This window comes from Toxotes jaculatrix, chromosome 9 (genome assembly GCF_017976425.1).
Source record: "Toxotes jaculatrix isolate fToxJac2 chromosome 9, fToxJac2.pri, whole genome shotgun sequence".
In the NCBI taxonomy this organism is placed as follows: Eukaryota; Metazoa; Chordata; class Actinopteri; family Toxotidae; genus Toxotes; species Toxotes jaculatrix.
This window is the reverse complement of record NC_054402.1, coordinates 23,838,765-23,861,047: the sequence shown is the minus strand read 5'-3', so window position 1 is coordinate 23,861,047 and position 22,283 is coordinate 23,838,765. Positions and strand designations below refer to the sequence as shown.

General features: G+C 40.3%; 1 protein-coding gene across 1 annotated transcript; it reads left to right on the top strand.

Moving 5' to 3' along the window:
- The first annotated feature begins 597 nt into the window (after nt 1–597).
- On the top strand, nt 598–20,673 carry LOC121186889 (alpha-2-macroglobulin-like). The gene is made up of 36 exons (XM_041045768.1): nt 598–728; nt 921–1,101; nt 1,353–1,509; nt 1,651–1,703; nt 2,077–2,097; nt 3,046–3,211; nt 3,295–3,379; nt 3,513–3,648; nt 4,933–5,050; nt 5,148–5,257; nt 5,411–5,578; nt 6,359–6,586; nt 6,757–6,820; nt 7,142–7,287; nt 7,855–8,004; nt 8,858–8,998; nt 9,125–9,209; nt 9,312–9,492; nt 11,994–12,219; nt 12,682–12,808; nt 13,274–13,395; nt 13,497–13,548; nt 13,697–13,780; nt 14,262–14,438; nt 14,983–15,058; nt 15,146–15,299; nt 15,418–15,495; nt 15,794–15,956; nt 16,052–16,239; nt 16,426–16,638; nt 17,924–18,048; nt 18,260–18,350; nt 18,442–18,510; nt 18,589–18,694; nt 18,863–18,904; nt 19,119–20,673. Exons 1-36 carry the CDS (start codon nt 643–645, stop codon nt 19,121–19,123), a joined length of 4,374 nt encoding a protein of 1,457 aa, XP_040901702.1. The 5' UTR covers nt 598–642; the 3' UTR covers nt 19,124–20,673.
- The last annotated feature ends 1,610 nt before the right edge of the window (nt 20,674–22,283 follow it).

Sequence of the window (22,283 nt, the reverse complement as noted above, 5' to 3'; positions counted from 1 at the left end):
AAATCAAACATCCCACACAGTGTAAAGGGCACTGCTGCAGAACTGAAGTCACTGATACATCAGTTACACTGAGGAAACACTAACACTTGTATTCATTTTCTTTATTGCAACCAATCAGTCTTCATGATGGAGTGTGTTAGAGTGGAAAATAAATTGCTGTATAGTTGCAGTAGCTGTACTCCATGTGATGTGGTGGGATGAAGAAGAATTCATCATCCTATTATGTGAGTTGGTTGTAGGGGCTCATAGACATCACTGTCGGTCACATCACAACTAAAAGAACACAGCTCTTTCTTACATAAGATGTTATTGCCAGATGTTAATGAAGAATCTAAAATTAAATGGAGACTAGCAAAACAGAGAAATCAGCAGACTATGGCTGCAACTAATGATGAATTGTTGATTCTTCTGTAAATGAACAGCCTGGTTCAAAAGTTCTCCTCCATGCCCTGCATCTGGATGTGTGATATGTGATATGTGATATGTGTGGCATCAGGATTTCAGTCCTGTCTGTAAATGATTGACTGAAAGGACACACAGAAATGATGAGTGTGTTAGTGTACAGAGGGTGAAAGGACACATTTGAGGCATTTGTCTCTTGTCTTTAACAGATGCTGGCTCTGAGGCTCATCTCAGTCAGTCATGGCTCTCTCTGTGGCACAGATAAGAACATGGAAACTGTTTGCCTGCCTGAGTTGTCTGTGTGTGGGTCAAGTGTTGGCAAATCCGTAAGTTTACCTGAGCTTTCAGAAAAACTGACAATAGCATGTTGTCTTTTGTGTAATTTAGTTACGACAGTTCAGTGCCAGCACGTTTCTTGGATAATTCTGTTTTGCTGCATAATAATTTCTGCTGGAGATTCTTATATGTCAGATCCAGAGCTGTGTCCACGACATGTGTGTATGTTTGTGTGTCTACAGGCAGTATATGGTCGCCATTCCTGCGGTTCTCGAAGCTGGAGCTGAAACCAAATTCTGTGCGAGTCTAATGCAGCCCAACGAGAATCTGCTCATGACCGTCACTCTGATCTCCCAAGAGGGGAACACAACCCTCTTCCAGAAGGCATCCAGTGAAGCGTTTCATACCTGCGTTGCATTTCAGGTCAGCTCTCAGAATACACAATCCACAGCTGCTTATCTTGTCAACCCTCAGCAGGATTTTATAACTTATCCAGTATGACATTCGTAAGAAACGGCCCACCCTAAAAACACAAATAATTATACAATGCAATGCTGGTTTGTGACTTTGGGTTTTAAACTGATAAAGTGACACTGTTACAAGGCTCTTGAGTTTTTTCAGTAAGAGTTCATGGCTTCTTTGACTGGTGTATATCAAATATCTTCCTGTCACAGGTTCCTATTGTGCAGCATGAAGAGGTGCAGAGGTTTCAGGTGGAGGTACAAGGTGACACGTTTTACTCAAAAGACGTCAGGAAAGTCAAGATCCAATTCCATCCACTGATGACATTCATCCAAACAGATAAACCAATCTACCTTCCTGGACAAACAGGTAACTCTGAGCTTTTATCATGTACTGCTGAAGTGGAGCTTCACATTGATTTTGGTTGAGTATTTTTCTAAAGTTAAAAAAAAAAAAAGATGTTTAACTCCGCTGTAAAAGCTTCATGTAATGTCCTTGAATTTCTCTCAGTGCATTTCAGAGTCATTACACTGGACTCCAGGCTGAGACCTGCCAGTCGGCTGGTGAGTGTTTGAACAGTCTCTGCTTCCTTTTACATTTCATTCATAAACCACAGTGTGATAATGGTGCAGGCTTTCATTTGTGCCCCAGTGAAGCAGCATATTAGCTCCTGATGAATGTCTGGGTCAGTAGTACAACCAGGACTGTGTTAATGTTTGTTAAATATGTTTTAAGTATGAAAATAAGAAAACTGAGAAGCTTTAGTCTTCACTGAGCGTCACACTGAAAAGAAAACAGAGCACAGACGGCTCATCGCTAATGAGGCACTGATTTCTGAAATGAAGAAAATGACTGGGACTCATTAGGAGACTACTGTATGTGATGAGCAAGACACAAGCCAGCCTGCCCCCTAACATATCTCTCCTTTTGTTGCAGTACAATTTCATCGAAATCAAGGTAAGACTAAAATGAACACATCCACACTTAAACACATTATACACTGGGGATGTTAGATCAAGAGTTACTTTTTAAAGTTTGATAATTGTACAATACAGTTTAGCACAGTTGGACTCCAGTCAGGCTCTGGACACATCTCAAGGAAAATTAAAGCAAATTTCACCTGACCACAGTTTGGAGTGCCACAGCAAAGAGTCTGAAAGGGTCTTTTTGTAAATGAGAAATCTTAGTTTTTGATTTTGAATACATTTTGGGTACATTGTGGGTCATTGAGTGGTGATTGGTGTGCATACATTTTATCCATTTGAAATTAGATTTACAAGACAAAGTGCTTGAAAAGTGAAGAGGTCTGAATTCTAGTGAAGCCACTGTAAAGATTAAATACATGACGATGACTGAGGCAAGATATTTTACACACAAGAATAAACCTATTTATGTAACATGACAGTAATAACTGGAGTAAAATAATTGTAAATTGCAAACAGTAAACTCAAAGAAAGTTACTTTATTGTGCAATAGCAATAAATGAAAACAAATAGCAGAAAAAAATGTTGCACCTGATATAAAGATAGTGGTCTGAGACATGAGAAAGCCTGTGAAACCTTTCTACCTGCCATTGTACAGCATACACCAGTCTCTGTGAATCTGTAATGATTCAGCCTTTGCTGATAATGTTAGAAATATGTAAGCAAAGTGGGCTTTAAATGTTCATAAAGCTGCCATGGGTCATTTTGATATTGTTCACTCTGAGGGTGTGATCTGAAAGTTTTGTCTTCCATCTTGTTGAAGAAAAAAAGAAACAGTGAGCAGCATGGTCGTCACTACTGTCTCTCAGCAAGAGATGGATCTTTCTGAGTTTACATGATCTCCTTATGTTTCCAAAGAAGACACTAGATGCATGTTATGTCCACTATTCTTTGTCATGAATGTATTTATTTTATTTAACAGGATGCTTTCAACAACAGGATTGGACAGTGGCTGAACAAAAGCTCGGATGGTAAAATATTGCAGCTTTCTTACTCCTTGAACTCTGAGGTCCGTACAGGAATCTACCAAATTTCTGTGGCGACTGATAGACAGATAATGACTTACAACTTCAAGGTGGAGCGATATGGTAAGTCATTGTTCTGTTTTTATCACTCATGGATTGGAATTAAGCAAGAAAGCTGAGAACAGCATTTCCTCCCCCCCCCCCAGTTTTGCCCAAATTTGAGTTAAAAATAAGTGCACCTGATGAACTAAACGTTGGACAGGAAGAATTCAAAACTGAAGTGTGTCTAAAGTAAGCATCTTTCTTGACAAATGACAAATTACACTCAGTTTGGTGAGTGAATGACTCATTCTTAATTGAAAAGTTTTTTTTGTTGTTGTTGTTTTTTTTTGTTGTTTTTTTTTTTTCATTTACGTCTCATCAGATATACATATGGACAGGCTGTGCCAGGCAGTGTGGAAGTTAAGGTGTGCCAACCTCTTGAACACAATCACTATGGCTTCTACCACCATAGCAGGGTCCATCAGTTAAAGGCCCCATGCTCCAATGAGAGAAAGCAGGTACTATAGCAACAGTCTCACGATCTCCTAAACTGTATTTATATAGAAACAGGCCTTCTATATACCAATACAGTATATATGTACACTGCACGTATAACTTACTGCACACATTTAAAAGTGCATTAGGCAAGACATATTTTGCACTTACATCTTATCAGTTTAATCTACAGATCAGGACTTTGGATCTCACTGTATTTGATCTGAACAGCCACTGGTTTGTACTTTGTCTTAAAAAAGCTGAAGTACAGTTTGTATCATTAGTTGATGCCCTCCAATATAAAACTGTCATACACTAGCTGACCTGCTACCACACAGTGCATTCAGAAAGTATTCAGACCCCGGCACTTTATTCATATGTTGTTATGATGCTAAAATAATTTGAATTCATCAGTCTACGCTCAGGAGCCCATAATGACAAAGCAAAAAGGCAAAGCAAAGCAAATTCATTAAAAAGGAAAAACTGAAACATCACATTGTCACAAGTATTCAGACCCTTTACTGTGAGATTTAGCTCAGGTGCCTCCCATTTCTCTTGATTGTCTCTGAGATGTTGCTACGCTTTGATTGGAGTTCACCTGAGCTTCAACTGATTGGACATGATTTGGAAAGGCATCTGTCTAAATAGTGTCTCACAGCTGACAAGTCAAATCAGAGCAGAAACCAAGCCATGAGGTTTAAGGAATCGCCCGCAGATCTCAGAGACAGGATTGTCCCTTCCAACCTGACAGAGCATGAGAGGATCTGCAGAGACGACTGAAAATCCCCAAATCCAGGTGTTCAAAGTTTGTCACATCACACCCAAGAAGACTCACGGGTGTAATCACTGCCAGAGGTGTGTCAGTGAGGTACTGTGTAAAGAGTCTGAGGGATATTTATGTCAAAGGGATATTTCAGTTTTTCCTTTGCAAAAATTTGCAAAAACTTCTAAAATTCTTTTTCTGCTTTGTCATTATGAGGTATTGAGTGCAGACTTATGAGGGGAAAAAAGTATTTAAATTACTTTAGCATAAGGCTGCAACACAACAAGATGTGAAAAAAGTGCAGAAGTCTGAATATTTCCTGCATGCACTGTACACTACAGGTGTTGTGTGATGGGGGTTTTAAGGAAGGGTCCTCTGTTTTGCTCAGATGTACAGATTTTTTCAGATCAGAACGGGAATCATTTAAAGGAATGGTTCACCATTTTGGGAATCATACCTGTGGTGTACATACACACACGTTTCTGCACTTTGATTACATGTGTACTACACTTAAATTGGTGATAGCAGACGTATTGTCTTTTAGGCAGACAAGAAAGGCTGTGCCACTTTTACCTTCAAGATGTCCACTTTCACAAAATTGGACCAGTGGGTGTTGAAAGATGAACTGGATTTCTCTGCAAAAGGGGAAGAGGAGGGGACTGGCAAGTCTCTGGATAGTGTCTTTTACAAAAGATTTTTTTTTAATTAAACAATTTGGTAAGCAAACAGTTGTACTGTAACAGTGAACCTTTCTTACAGGTATTTCAGTTTCACATGCAAAGCGTTTACTTCTTTCTTATCAAGCTGGGACACTGTCCTTTATTGATACACCTACGATTTATGACCAAGGATCAAATGTGAAGGCTAAGGTAAGTGCAAAACGTGATCTTTTCTTCTTCAGTGTCATTCTGTACTCAGTGCAACTCAAGCCATGTGCATTCTCAGTAACACAACTTAACCTGTTGTACTTAACCTGTTTACCAGTAATACAACTAAACCCGCTTTAACCTGTCTTCCAACAGGTTAAAGCAGTTCACTACAATAATACTCCCATTCCTGACATGGTGGTCTACGTGTCTACGGGTGAATTATGGTTCACACATCCGCTACAGAACCTCACAACTGGCAGTGATGGTATCGCTGCTTTTTCGTTAAATACATCTAACTTCAATGGCCGCATCCATCTGCATGTAAGTAAGAGGTTGAAGTAAAACTGCATCCTGTTTCCCAACAAGATGATAATGCAAACCAAAAGCTCCTCCAAAGTTTCTCCTCTACAAATCCTTCAAGTTGACCAGAAGGTTGATAATTACATATTTTGCAAACACATGTTAAACCTATGACACCATAGTTAACATGTAACTTAGTATAGTATATAGTAAACATGTTAGCAAAAATGTGCATGTTTAGTAGACACAGAGCAACATTATTTTACATTTCCAAGCTGCTGCTCTGCTAAAATCCTGATTTTATAATTTGACAAAATCACCACACACATTTTAAGACTGTGACTTCAGCTGTATTCACTTGTAAAATGATCCCTCAGAGAGAAAGTTAGAAGCTCGTTCACGTCCATGTCTGCTGCCATGCAGTCACTCGAATGAGAGGCATAGATTGGTGAGAATGCAGAGGCAAAGCCTGACCTTGTGCTCACGGGGCAGCACTGCCCGTAAAGCTCCTCCTCGTGATGTTCGCACTAATTCATTTTGGAACAGCAGTTCCAAACTCCAACACTCAGCCGACCGACCAGTGGCGTAACTTCATCACTCAGTTAGTCAGCGACAGACATTTGTGTTTACAGGGCTTACTTCTCTATTGCTTTCTTCCCAAAAACTAAAGGAGAATGTGACTAATGTACTGCATGAGCATCCTCCATTTTTTGGGAACTTATGTGGGAGTATGGAGTTTCTGGGAGTTTGTCAGCTCAGCAGCCATGAGTTGATTTACAGTATTTCTGTTCTACAATCTAGGTAAGCAGCACACCGATACCACAGCGTCATGTGCATAAAACTCCATTCTATAAGGCTGGAGATCACACACTGTATATGGCCCAACTTTCTTCTCCTCACACTGTATCAGTCAGCTCCATGAATGTGAAGAGCAAGGATAAGCAACTTTCCTGTGATGGAGAAGAGGAGATCTCCATCCAATACACTGTAGTGGGAGAAACCCAGGGCTCTGTGAATGTGATATATCTGGTGAGTGATGGGTGAACTGTTATTCCATGTACCACCTAATGTCTTTATGACAAGCATGATAAACGCACACAAACGCAAAGACTGTTTGTAATCTGCTGCCAAATGGAATGAGATTTCAGAATGAGGGAACAATACTCATTCTCTGTGTTATTTGCTCTCAAATTCTCCAGGTTTTATCCAGAGGAGCCATTGTCATGCAAGGACTTAAAACAATTGAAGTGCAAGATAAATCAGGTGCAGAAAGACTGGCTTTGATCACGAATTTAAGAAATTACTTCTATCCACTTAGGCCCAGTCTGTTCGTGTTTCCAGTGTAGTATAGAACCAACCTTACTGCACCACAGTGCAGAAAACCACTGCTTCTTCACTTTGAAATGATTAACTGAGTCTGGACCATTTTGTCTGTGTTGAGAATCTAATTTGAACTCTTCATCTACATTTATGTACAACTTATAAAAGAAAAGGAGAACACAGACATGTTGAACGGTTTTGTTGATATATATGGAGGCGTGTGGGGGATGACTATTGTTAATAACAGCTGGTTTGTTATTTCAGTGAGTGCGGGTGAGGTGTCCATTATGTTGAAAATGTCTCCAGAGATGACACCAGACATCCAGGTTGTGGCTTATGCTGTCCTCCCCAGTGAAAACGTGATTTCCAGCTCTGCTGACTTCCATACTGAGAAATGCTTCAGTCATAAGGTCAGTACAGGAAAAAGATGAGTCACAGGTAATGTTTGGTGAAACCACCCGAGTAATGAATCAAATGACTTTAACCCCAGCTGACTGATTAGATTTCAGGGGTATGCTTGTCATTATTGTTGAGGCATGCCTTATGAAATTTTGACCAGCTTTCTTTAATACCAGGATCGTGCTACACAGTATTTTGTTTTTGCTACTGTTGTGTTATTAGTTATGAAGCTTATTATCTGGGCTGCAAAATTTTCCTTTGCTGCAATTTACTGGCATATTTAGTGACACATTAATTTAAATGAGGACAGCCACGGCTGAATTAATGAGAAAGTAGTGACTCTGGGCTCTTGACAGACAGGTGTTACAGACATCTGAAGCAATGAGGTGAGGACTGTGACCCACAGCACCCCTGGTTCCAAAGGGGGACTTTTGTTACATCTCCCTCATTTTTTGTTATCTCTCTACTGGTTCTATCTGAAAAAGTCATCAAATGCTCCCAGAATAATTTCAGAAAACGAGACTGAAGCATGATACCCATTTTTGTCACACTGGCATGATAAATTTTGTCTTTGTTAGGTGTCACTGGAGTTTTCCCCGTCCTCAGCTGTCCCGGGAGAACAGACCACCATGCAGGTAACAGCCCAGCCAGGCTCTCTTTGTGGAATAAGCGCTGTTGACCAGAGCGTCCTCATCATGGAGCCAGGGAAGAAAATGAATACAGACAAGGTAACTGCTGCAAACAGCCAGCTGTCCACGAAGCCATGTTAATAATCAGATAACATTAGTACAGGTAGCAACTCTTCCTGATGCTGAGCCCAGAGCTGTAATGTGATCTCCTTCCATACATCCATTTATTTTCCCATGCTTATCCAAATGTGGATCATGGGAGCAGTCTAAGCATGGCAGCCCATGCATCCTTCTCCCAAGATAGATCCTCCAGTTCTTCCTGGGAGATTCCAAGGCCACATGGGATATGTAGTCCCTTCAGCATATTTGGGGTCTTCCCCAATGTCTCCTCCCAGAGCTCAGAGCCCCTCCACAAGGAGGTGTCCAGGAGACATCCTAACCAGCTGAAGAGTGGAAGCACCTCAGCTTTCTAACATGGTGGAGCAGCAGCTCTGTTATGAGCTCATTCCAAATGTTTGAGCTCTTCACCCCGCCTCTAAGGGTGAGCTCAGCCACTCTTCAAACGAGAGTCATTTGGGTGCCTGTATCTGCAGTCTCATTCTTCTGGTCATTACCCAAAGCTCATGACCATGGGTGAGGGCTGGAACTGACTGATAAATCTTTTAATTTTTTCAAAAAACTCTGTGTAGGTTTACATGTTGATCAAACACCAATAGCATTTCTGGTCCTTGTATCAGAGTTACTAACTAGATAATACTAGATAATCATAATCTTTGGTGTGCTGTTCTTAAAAAGTATGTATGAGTCTGCTTTGGCCAGTATACTTGGTCATCATGTTTCATGTACTTGGTCATAAAAGCGGACAGCACAAGAGTACCCCATTTGTGGTCACTTTATAAAACAACAAACCTTTGGCTTTTGGTTTATACCTTGAATCATAGCTTTCTTTCAGATATTTGAGAAGTTGCCTGTCAGAAAAGCATCCCATATTCCATACGAGGCTCGAGATCCTGTAGAGTGTTTGCATGTGAGACCAAGAAGATTCATTTATCCAAGTCGTATTGTGGCAGGTGACGCTCATATAACTTTCCAGGTAATTTTTATCCAACATTTTCAGTATCAGTGTACATGGTAAAGAATATTAAGGAACATTGGCAGGTTTGCTGTTGACCATGTGATTAACTTTTCAGTGGTGTCTGTATGTTCTTGCACTTTCTAGCTTGTAGGACTGAAGATGGCAACTAATTTGATCATTTTAACACCTACATGCCTCAGGTTTGAAGGAAGAGAATACCGCATCACTGGTAACATATTTACTTTACTTTTTTTTATTCTTTTTGCTCATCCATCATGCATCCAGCTTTCATTCAGATCACTTTGTCATTTTTGGCTTTTGCCTCTGGTAGAAAATCATGTCGTACATCATTACGGCCAATCCGGTCGACAAGGCGAGACGGGGAGAGTGGAAACACGGCATGACATGGTGTTATATGGAGACTTGGTGGAAGTCTACCCTTTTGTACCACCAATAGAGACAGTCCGCTCTTTTTTCCCTGAAACTTGGATATGGAACCTGGTAGAAGTTGGGTGAGCCTCTATCACACACCTTCCCACATGGTAGTATTTGTAAATTTGCACACTTACCAGAATGTATTCTGTCCTTTTTTTTTTTCACCCACAGTTCCCAGCACAAATGCGACTGGGATTGTTACGTTTACTAAACTGTGCTAAATACTCAAACTTCAGGACAACTCTAAAATTTTTAAAGCTTCAACACTGAAAAAATGTTTTGTTGAATTTACTCAATTTTAATATTGAAAGTGGTTGCACGCAATACATTCATCTAAATCTAGACATGTTTTTTAAGTTGACTGTACTAAGACACCAAGTGTGGTAGAGTGGGAGGGGTGTTTTGTCTTTTGTGGTGAAATGACCTGTTTAAGTATATTATTTAAAAAGAAATATGTGTTTTTAAAGTAAGTTTAACTGAACTTCTATTTGATGATATGTTATTTAATATTGGGATTATTGTAAGTGTGCTGGAAGAGATAATTGATATAGATTTCTTGAGAAGGTGTAGTCCACCAGTATAAAAGTGAGGAGGCTGTGGTGGCAGGAGACTAGAGGAGAGAAGCACAGTTCCTGAACACAGCTCTAGATTGCAGCTCCTGCCATAGGCCCAAACTTTAAGGGTATAGCCTGAAAGGCAGTTTAGAGTGAATTCTTTTGTTGTGTATTATTTTGATTCTACTTGAGAAGTGCTCTTGAGAATTTTTTCCCCCTTTTTTGCTTACTTTTGTCTTTCTGATTGGCCCAATGTGCATTTTTTACTGTGAAGTTTTTGAACAAGACTCTAATTTTGTCAAATAAAATGGAATTGGGAATTGCTCCAGACTGCCACAACTCATTGTTGTATACCGGGTTTCTCGGCCACCCCCACATCTACATATGGATTTTGATTGTTTTAAATAAAATTGTGAATTCAATTAACATATTTTACATATGTAGAATAATATCAATTTAATTTAAAGCTCAATAACAAATTAGTTAACCACAATATATGAATTACATAAGAAATTTAAGTAAATTAAACATGGGTTTAGTTAGAATTACTAAGGAAATCAGAGTAACAAATAATTAGAATTTTCGTGCTGAAACTACTTACATAATTTATTTGAAATGACTCAAAAATATTAAGTACAGTCAACTTGCAAACGTCTAGATTTAGATGAGTGCATTGCGTGCAACCACTTTCAATATTAAAATTGAATAAATTCAACAAAACATTTTTTTCAGTGAAGTATTTCATATTAACGTCTGACCAAATGACAGTGTATGATGTGAAGGGGCTGACATGTAGGACGAACACAGAAAATTATCAGCAGATTCTGTAATTTCCCACAGCTCTACAGAACATCTCTTGGCTCATTGTTTTGGTTTTACAGCCCACAGCTTTACTGTTTTGGTTCACTCTCACCATCATCAGCCCCATTAAAGGGATGTGTTGTAGACCCAGAAGCAGAACTCATACTCAGAGACAGGTGGAATAAAGTCAAATGCAATTTATTGCCACAAAACATTAAAGTCCTTGACGTTGGAGCAGGGCAGGCCAGATGAGACTGAAGACAGACTTGAACAGGTAAGGGTGTATGTCCAGGTATGGCGGAGTGGAGAGACTGAAGAGCCAGTGGGAGTGGAATCCACAGGAGAAAATAACTCATGCAGAGTCAGCCTCACGTTACCACTAATGTGAAGAGACAATCTGGCAAAGAATGGAGTGAAGGACCCATGTTCTTGTACTGCTGGCTGTGGTTGTGGTTGATGAGGTGGCGAGACACAGGTGAGCAGGAGTTCTGGTGGGAAGCAGAAACTAGGTCGACTACACTCAGGCATAGACACACAGATATGAGATATGTTTATACTGTTTATACTGCTTATGTTTATTTATGTTTATACTGTTTTTAATTTTATTTTTTTACCGTAACACTGCGGGCCTAGGGAGCACTGCAATTTCAAAACCTGTGTATGACCTGTACATATGGTTTTGACAATAAAGTTGACTTTGACTTTGACACACACACGCACGCAGTACACACAGGCAGGAAAACAGACAAACAGGAGACCAGCACACATTCCATGTGTCCTAGAGAGGCACCACGAAATGACAGACATAGACAAGGTTGGCTTCTAGCAGCTGAACATGGGTGAAAATATGACTCCATGAAACCAATTCAAATCTGTTTCAGTGTCCACTAGATGACAACTAACAACCAGTTAGTGTTGTGTTTACAGTTTGTTCCACAGTGAATATATTTAACAGATATAACAGAATAGTTCTTTGTGGTAAGAAAAGCATGTTCATCTAAGATTGTTGATTTACCACTTCCAGTTTTTGATAACTAAATAAAATAGTTGTAAAAAAAAATGGAGTTTTACGTATTTGGATTATTGTAAACTGGTTTTCTCAGCTGTGTGAACTGGTTAGGTTGATTATTCAGCATGACAAATGATGCCTGGTGTTCCTTAAAAAGAAAGTCTAGCTTTTTGACAATAAATGTCTGTGTGTCTCTGTATATCTGTTGATTCAGGGAGTCTGGGACAAAGGATGTGTCCCTCACTGTCCCAGACACCATCACCACCTGGGAGACGGAGGCTTTCTGTTTGTCCCCTCAGGGTTTCGGCTTGGCTCCTCGTCAAAATATCACTGTCTTCCAGCCCTTCTTCCTGGAGCTCACCCTGCCCTACTCCATCATCCGGGGCGAGCACTTTGAACTGAAGGCAACCGTCTTCAACTACCTGACCAAATGCATCATGGTAATGTTTTTACACATACAATAGTGTGACATGACAGGTTTACCATAGCTTGCCTCCAACATATAACAACATAAGAACACTGTGACCAGACACTCTTCTTCTGTATGTGCTGGTTTTGAAGTCCAAAACACATTTTGGTCGTCAAGACTGAGCTGTCTCTCCCAGATTAAATCTGTATTAATGACATTGTAATTAACAGTTTTTAATGTTTAGATTATTTCCCATATACTGTATACAGCAAAACCGAGTGCACTTCAGTGCGATATGATTATCTGTGCCTCTTGAACTTGTTTGGATCAGATGGGGTCCAACATGTTTTTTCATGGAGCTTCATTCTTCGCTTACTTTGGCTGAAAACAAATAAAATTGTATGAAATGAACAGACTGTTATTTCTTCATAGTTAATGATACTTATCAATAAATGTACCAGCCATAGAATATATTGTTTTCTCGGTTAAACAGGTCAGTGTGACTCCAGCACCCTCCTTAGATTACACCCTCACCCCCCTGTCTGGTGACCAGTACACATCCTGTTTGTGTGGCAACGAGCACAAGACCCTCAGCTGGACAATGGCCCCCTCAGCCTTAGGTGAGGATCAAGCTTTTATCCACACTGGTGTTGTAAGATAAAAGCTTTACAGACTAACAGGGCGGCCAAATTGTTTTCCGTCTTCCCCAGCATGACTTGCCATAGTCCAGCTGATAAAAATTCAAGATCCTGGCATCCTCACCTATTTCCAGCCTTCTAATCAACTCCCCACCCATGTGTCCAATAATAACTTTCTCATACAAATAGAAATGTTTTAAGTGAACACTCTTATCATCTCACTTTTGCCCCTCGACAGTGATACTGAATCTGACTTATTTCATTCACTGCTTATCTTTTAAATCTATTCCTTTACTTGCAGCACCAGAGCAGGTTGCAGTGAGTCCAAAAGTCAGAATCTAAGTCAACAAATGCAAGGGATTAATGGTTATGAATGTCAAGAACCACTGGCTGGATCTGAAAAAATATCAAATCAAGTTTCACACACTATTTTGGGATCTTTTTCAGGGGTTGTGAATGTGTCCGTGACTGCTGAGGCTATGGCATCCAACATTTTATGTGACAACGAGATTGTGAGTGTGCCAGACAGAGGTCGTGTCGATGTAGTCACACGATCTCTCATAGTAAAGGTAGGTGCCTGAAAAAGAAGGTAACAGAAGAAAAGGTTTATCCCCAAAACATTATTTTTCGCATTTAATACAACATTGTTCCCTACCTCCTCCTCTTTCAGGCTGAGGGAACTGAGATGACAAAGACCTACAACTGGCTGCTCTGCCCAAAAGGTAAGTATGGTTGATGCCATCGTATTTCTATAGTCTGACTAGTTCCCATCAACCATCCATTAAATCTAAATGACATCTCTGTCTTAGCACTGACTGCTACTCGACTTTCCCTCTAAAAGCTTCTGTTCTGTTCTCTGTCTGTACACAGGAGAGGCTCTGACTGAGGAAATAGACATACAGCTTCCTGAGAATGTGATTGATGGATCTGCCCGTGCTTCACTGTCAGTCCTCGGTAAACTGATAAATTCATTTAGTTTGTTTCTTTAACCGAACACCTCATTGCAGGTGAACAGGCAAGTCCAACAAGTTCTTTCAACAAAACCAAAAAAAGGGTCATTTTCTGTAAACAAAACTATTTTAAGGGTTTTCTGATCTGATGTACCCGGCAACACAATACTGTTTGTCAGTGATCACCATAGTCAGAGTATGGTTAGGATAAGGCACCAGACCAGCTTCCCCAAAAGGGTACTCAACTGATTTAGCATTGCACTTCTATAACAGTGTTGGACTTGTGATGGAAAGTTTTTTTTCCACCAAAATATGTTATGTTATGTGATATGGTCACTGGTTGGTTATGGTTACATGGTAATTTTCCTTGCATCAAATTACTTGACTGCCAAGAGTTTGGTTGGAGATTTTGGTGTTATGCTTGTAGCGGCTAATGTAGCCGTCAGTCACATGTTCAGGCTTAGTGAGTCCGTGTTTTTGTGCAGGCGACATCCTGGGACGAGCCCTGAAAAACCTGCATAGGCTGCTACGGATACCATGTGGAAATGGGGAGCAAAACATGGCGCTCCTGGCCTCCAACATCTACATCCTTCAGTACCTGAAAAATACACAGCAGCTGACCCCAGCCATCTTGGAAAAAGCCACAAAATTAATGACCAGTGGTGAGTCTCTCTTAGCTTTAGACATTCAAGAAGCTTCTCAGATGAGAGGTAAAGCTTCAAAGCTTCAAACAAGAAGTCCAGCTGTCTTCGGATCAACCCGCAGGATAACTGTGACCTGGAAGTTCAGATTCATAAAAGTAAAAAAAAATAAAAATATTTCTGATTTGGGTATTTCCCCATTCAACTTTCAAATAAATTCAGTTAGAATATTTGTATGTATACAACAGTACAAGTTTTGAGGGCTTGTGAGGATGGGATCTGATGATGAGCTTCCCTTTTCCAAACGTTGTATGGTAGTGTATGTGCATGGTAGCAGTGCATAAAGAAACAACTATTTTCAGTAGTAGTGGACAAGGGGTTTGGAGATTTTGCCCAAACAAGATACGAGATTTAAGCAGAACTCAGCTCACTCAAAACTGTATAAAAGCAGAGCACTCTATCAGAAATCCAATCAAAGTACTACCTTAATAACAAAAACGGTATGCAAATCAAAACATGTGTGAACATTACAGACAGAATAAGCATGTTTTTCATTGTTTTACAGGCTACCAGAGGCAACTGAACTACAAGCACGAAAATGATGCTTACAGTACATTTGGGTCAGGAATCGGAAACTCTTGGTGAGAACATCATATGCAATCATATGCACATGCACCTCTTCATTTCATTTTGACAGTGACTATCTAACCTTGTCTCGATCTCCTCAGGCTGACGGCTTTTGTGGTGAGATCTTTTGCCAAAGCACAGTCTTTCATCTACATCAACCCGAAAAATATTGAAAAGTCCAAGACTTGGCTCCAGAGTAAACAACAAGAAAATGGCTGCTTCCAACAGTTTGGAAAACTCTTCAACAACAGAATGGTGTGTGACGTCTTGCTGTGACTTCAGTTTAATCTCAGTGCGCCATCAGCTCTCCTGTCATTTGGCCTGGGTGTTGGAGGTGCAGTGATGACAGTATCTGAATGATGCTTCCTGTCTACAGGGTGGTGTGTCTGATGAAGTGACTCTCACTGCTTATATCACTGCTGCCTTCTTGGAGATGAATAACTCTGTTGATGTGAGTACACTCTTATATCTCGTGCTGTTTTATTTCATTTGAGTGAATCTGTTGACTATTTGATTTGGATCATTGCACCTAGTAAATCACACCTGTGCTTTAATACTTTAATGTGGTCCTGCTTACCATGTCCACATGAAGAGTCTGTTTGAAAAGTCCACTGATGTGGTATCTTTAACTTTTTCAGTGGAAAATAGGGGGATCAGGGTATCTGATAATAAATGAATCTCTCATTTATAATGAAAGAGTCATTTTAATGGTTATTTGATGATCAGAACATGTTTTTAATCTCTTACAGGATCCTGCAGTGAAGAAGAGCCTCTCTTGCCTTAAAGAGTCCATCAGTGACCTCAGCAACACCTACACTACAGCTCTGCTGGCGTACGTCTTCACCCTGGCAGGAGACTCAGAGACCCGTGCTCACCTTCTGCAGCACCTGGACACAGTCGCATTAAAACAAGGTGAGTCATCCTCCTAAAGGAAATCATTCTGGCTTCACTTAGTGTGAATGTAGCTCACCTCGTGCCTGTGTGTGTGTGTGGATGGCTGTTTTTAGGGGGTTTCCTCCAGTGGTCTCAGACAGCAACAGAAACTTCAGCCTCTCTGTCTGTGGAGATCAGCTCCTATGTGCTGCTGGCCAGACTCAGTGCGTCCCCCACGACTGAAGACCTGGGCTACACCACTCGCATCGTCAGATGGCTGACGAGCCAGCAGAACTATTATGGAGGCTTCTGCTCCACACAGGTACCATCAGCATGAAGCTGGACTTAAAGTTAAACACACCGTGTTCTCTTCTGGGAGAAATACGATGAAAACAAAGTTATTTCTGTGGCTTAGTCGGTGTCTCATGTCCTTAGTGTGACACTATAAACTGATAACTAAACACAACCCCTGTGTATGTGTGTGTGTGTATGTGTGTGTCGGTCGTAGGACACAGTGGTGGCTCTTCAGGCTCTGGCTCTTTACTCCACTCTGGTGTTCAGTCCAGACGGTTCAAGCACAGTGACGGTCCAGTCCCCCAGTGGCCAGCTGACATTTGACGTGAACCAGGACAACAAACTGCTCTACCAGGAGAAGACGCTGCAGGACACGTCAGGAAAGTACAGCCTGGAGGTGAAGGGCACTGCATGTGCGTCAGTGCAGGTCAGTGGATGTACTATTAGGTCCAGGGCTGTTTCTGGCCATATTTATGCCTGAGGCCAGATATTCACTGGCACACGGTTCTATTCAGTGCCAAGTAAGTTAATAATATTTTAGTTTAATTCAACTTCAGTTAACTTCTGGTCTGCATCATGTCATGTCAACACAAAGCCAAGTCTGGCTGTGAGGACATTTACATGCACACTAGCGTCCCTGGTAAAAGTCTTATCCTGGTTAAAATCATATGTGATGTTGAACATAAGAAGGCTTCTTATTTATGTCCCTTATGTAGATCACTGACTATGCAGGGGTGTTTTTGACTCCTCAACAAATGACAGGCGTTTGCAAGTGTTGTTAGTATCTGACATTTGCAAATGTCTTGTGTTATGATCCAGCATTCATTTCAGTTCTATTGACATTGCACAGATAATAGCACACAGTACACCAGCATTAAAATTTAATAAAGCAGATTAGATGTTGTAAAGCTGAATAGATCTACATTAGGAAAATGTTACCTGCTTCACAGCTCTCCTCTAATGGTTTCCTCTGTTGTTGTTTGGTCACTATGGTGTGGTCTCCAAATTAGATACATCAACACAGATCTACTTGCATCTCTTATTGACATATTAAGAGTGCATCTTATTTCTTTGTAGCTCTGCCATTTACCCCCTCACACCACTGTGCGGCCAGTGTCTTAATGGGGTATAAGTGGGTGTCATTCCAGGAGCCGACATCTGGATTTATAGCCGACACCTAGAGTATATTCAAAACGTGCCTGGACTGGGAATGAGCTTGCTACTGTACGCTGATTTGGTTTTAGTTTCACTTTGATTCCAGGATATTGATCAGTTTAACCTTTATCTTTATATCTTCTGTTCAACTGATCCATTATTGTGTGACTGGAGTTGACGACACACCTGTGCACATTCTGATTGTATGAACTGGCTTAATCTGGTCATTGTCAGTGTCAGCAAAGAAACTGCATGGGACACAAAATAAGTCAGTCCTCAGTAGAGCGTCCCGTCTTCTCCTGTCTGCAGACTCCTCTTAAAATGAAGTGTGTAGTACAGTGGAATCATTGGGTCCATTTAACAGTCTAATGGGTACAATGGCATGTAGGACATGGAGTGGGAGGGACTTTAAAAGTACATGGGGTGTCCAGGGGAATACCCTAGGATTGTAGGCTTGGCGCTCACAAACAACAACACGAAACAGTCACCAGCATGTGAAAAGAAACTCTTGAGATTCTTGTTCTTGTTCACTTTTAATAGTAAAACTTGTTTCCCAGATTGCTCTTCACTACAACATCCCAACTCCTATAGATGACACCACTATCAGTGTCAAGGTCAGATCAGAGACCAACTGCACCACCAAATCTCAGAGACCCAAGCTCACTCTGAGCTTCACCTCCTTGTAAGTAACCAACAAACAGGTCCACCTTCACTCACAGAGGCACATGTTGGAAATGTTTACAACTAGTTGCTTGTTATTTCTAGTAACTACTTATGTAAAAAATATCATGAGTCATGAAACCCTGGGAAAGCCTCAGATTACAATGAGACTCTTGTGCAAGGTGTGAAGAGCTTAATGCGAGTAAGATCAAGTTGTTGTGGTTCTCCCGCAGATATCGTGGAAAGGGGATCATTACAAACTTGGTGATCCTGGAGATCAAAATGCTTTCTGGTTTTGTCCCAGACCAAGAGTCTTTGAAGCAGGTGAGTTATTGGAATAACTTTCAGCTCAGTAGAAATGGATTAGTTTTCATCTGTTGATGAACGACCCGACTGAGGCGTTGTCTCCTCACAGCTCAGAGGTTCCTTTCTGGTGAGTCAAGTTGAACAGAAGGAGGATCAGGTTCTGGTGTACATATGGCAGGTGAGAGGAACTCACAATGGGGATCAATAGATGATGATTTTCAGACATGTTACTGATTGTATTATCTGTCTTTTCCAGTTACCACAGGGTAGAGCCATCGACCACAGATTAGTGCTCAAACAGAAGCTGCCAGTGCAGAACCTGAAGCCAGCTGTGGTCCAGATCTATGACTACTACCAGCCAAGTAAAACTCACACTCAGAGCTCTCACACAACAAAAGAAAAATACAGTATTTTAGACAGGTTCCAATGTCAGAGGGAAATCAAAGTTTAGCAAATATTATATTTTTATATTCATTATTTTTATTTAAACCCTCTAATTCTCCCTTTTTTAAATGTTCTTTTCCTCTTAGGTGACCAGGCTAAGACAGAATACATCTACCCTTGTGCTGCAGGTAACAGTTATAATAGCAACATTATTTTTACAAAATTCATTTCAGAACATGCCACCAGACACCGGCTTGATTGTAGAATATTTTCACATTCATTTTTAAATCCTAATGTCTATGATTAAAAGCATCAAAACTGTATTTAGTTTAATGGTTTGAAGAGATGTAAACTAAAGTCTTGTGATGAGACGGTTTCTGATCATTTTCCTTTCCTTTGCAGCTTGAAGACTGATGCGTTCTCTATGATTCCAGTACAGTTTTTTAAATGAAGAATAAGTTACATGTCTGCTTCTGTATATGTACCTGCATTAATTAATCGGCCACCTTGGAGCAGTTTGAAAAGAGCAACATTAGCATTCATTTGGACTTGTGTTTGTGTTCGCTTGATGAATTTAAGTTCAATATTCACTCTCCTGATCTGGCTCTTTAGCTGCTAAATGCACCACCATGTTGTTGTAGTTGCTAAGGTTGTAGGTTCTTGTAGGTTCAGCAGATGGACTGTAGCAAAACAAAAGGCCATATCTGCTGAAAAGGAGGTTGATCATAGGAGTGAGACTGAACTGAAACGGTAAAGCTGCAGGTCTTAAACCCAAAACATTTAGCTGGAAAACAACACAACGCTCTGTGATTAACAGGGAACAGCAGCTGAGTTCTAATTGTCTCAGGTTTGCACATTGCACATAAACATTTGATCAAATGCTAATATCAAAACATTTATAAAGTGCAGCTTTAGGGAAGTTTGTATCAAATGTCACTTGTTTTAGCCTTCTTTCCATAGTGTTCCTCAGCTTCTCTGGCTGAGTCCCACAGCCAACAGTTTGCCATTTCCAGCAAACAAGCTCAGGGAAGCCACATGTACACCACCTGTCCAGCATCAAACAGCAGAAAGCAGTTATTATGGTTGGAGTAAAATAAAGCAGAGGTAAAGTGAGAGAAAATTGGATTTTGCATCAGGTAGACAGAAACACATCTCTGACATGATGATGATACTACTGTCTTGTGTCTGCTGGATGTGTAAGATGGCAAGTGTTTGCTAATAAGTTGATAAGGTAACAGTATATCAAGGGCTTGCTGCAAGAAGCAGGAGTTATCTGGATGACTTTGCTGAGTAAACCCTCTGAAGACTGGGACATGGACTGCTGTATTAAGTGTAAACACAGTACACCTGGCTTTTGGAGGAGGAGGACCATGGGCCACATGTTCTCAAAGTTTCCAAACACAAACTCTGCTTTGAACACTCCAGTTCAGTCACAGATACTTGCCTTATTGAAGCCCTGTTAAAGTCATAATTAAAAGTTGCAGTACCACTACAGTCGACACACCAGCTGACACAAGAAGGAGAAAACATAAATGCCAACCAGGACACACTCAACAGCTGGTGATAAATTAAGACCAATCCCAGCAGTGACAGTCGTTTATTGAACTTGAAGAAGGTAATCTCCTTTTCCACTCTTCCTTTTCCCACTGAGTATGTGCAACAGTGCTGCCTCCACTTGGATTCAGCTCTACACTGCAATACTTAAATAGTTTAGGAAAATTTTTACTTAACTCTCTTTCTCATCTTCAGCAAAGCAGAAATGTATGTAACATTGTTTTAATCTTGTCTGAGACATATACATCAAGTTGTATGGTGAAATTTAAAAAAAAATATTCTGCATTATACATACAATTACTACATATGCAGGCATTACACTAAATATTAAGGCCCATTTTCAGATAAAACTCAGCAGTTTTAAGACCACAGATCTTCATTTCTGCTACTATCAGTCATGTTGTTGAAAACAAAAAAAAAAACAGACATACAAGGTGTGTGTGTGTCTGTGTGTATGTGCTTCATCTGTCAGTGGACCCAAGTAAAAGCTATAGTTCAGTATTGATGTTATGTCTCTGTGTAATTGTGCAATGACAGAATTCTCCCGTAAAAATTAATCTACTACACAATTCTCAAATGTAACTGGAGAACAGTCAGTTAGATGTGAGATCATAAATAGGTCAGCTGGTTAATAAATCTGTCAGGCAGTTCTGCTTCGTTGTCCCATGTATTGGGGACACCGGCCCCAAAAAGTCCATTTTAATGATTACACTCTGTAACACCATAAAGAGGTCTGACACTGAGATTTCATGGACTAATGAGGAAATTCTATTAATTCAACTCAAGATGACACACGACCACTAGAGGGCTGTAGTGCACAGAGTAATGAGTGGTGGAGAGAAAAACGAAGTCCAAGCCGAGAGGATGAGAGTGGCTGAAGGGCCATGTTTGTTAGAGCAGGTTAACTGTGATAGAAACTCTGCCACAGTCCCTCAAGATGTCTGCTCATGTCCATGTTCAGTGGTGACGTGTGCATCTGTTTGTGGGATCGTTCTGTAAATTCTGTAAACGTGACAAAAGGTGGTTGTGGTTTTTGTATTGATCTGCACTGTCCCCATTTAGCTCCTCTGCTGAATTGTGTTATTGCTCATATTTTCCCCTGGATTTATTGCTGCTGAAGTGTTTGGGTCAGTGATAAACAAGCATGATTTTTTTTCATACACATTTGAAAAGAGAACAATACTTTTAACTCCCCGAGTTGAAAATTTTTACAAATCTAATATTTGTGGTTTACATAGTTTACATTCAGCATGTCAAAGTGTAAAGATGTTATGTGGGGAGTTCTACTGCATGTCCTCGTCCTCTCAAGATTCAAGATGCTCTATTTGTCCCTCGAGGGGCAATTCAAAGCAGCAGGCACACATAAAACATCCACATCCACAAATACAATCACTGTTTTAAAAAAAAGTGTATTCATCAGTCTATACACAAGGCAAACTGACCATTTCTTCAATTTGTTTTACCTGCAGTCAATCTAAAACTAATTTCTGATAGCAATATCAGAAATCATCTCAGTAATTTCAGAACTGCTCACATTAGCAGAATTTGATTAATCCTTATTAGGCTGTCCCATAGTCTGATAGACTGATCAATTGCACACACTAAAATATGATCTGTAATGTCTCCAGTTGCCTCACATCTATCAGCAACTGGGAGTGTAGAGTAGTTCTACTTTATTTTATTTTATTTTATTTTATTTTATTTGATGTGCAGTCTATGTTGTTGTTTCTTGGGTGTGTTGCATTGCCAAATACCATTCTGTCTGCAATGTATTTTATTACCACTTCTGTTTTATTACCTGCCTGTGGTGACATTTTTCTAAATATTGCAGTGTTACTAACAAACACAAACACAAGTTCAAGCTTCAACATAATGTATCCCAGGCCGTCATTGGTTTAACACCACATTAGGATATTCAGATTAGGCCTTTTTAACACAGAGGTGTTACTAGTGATATCAGTGCAGGCTGAATTTCATTAAGTGTTACAGTCAGACATTGCAAGGGGGTCCTGA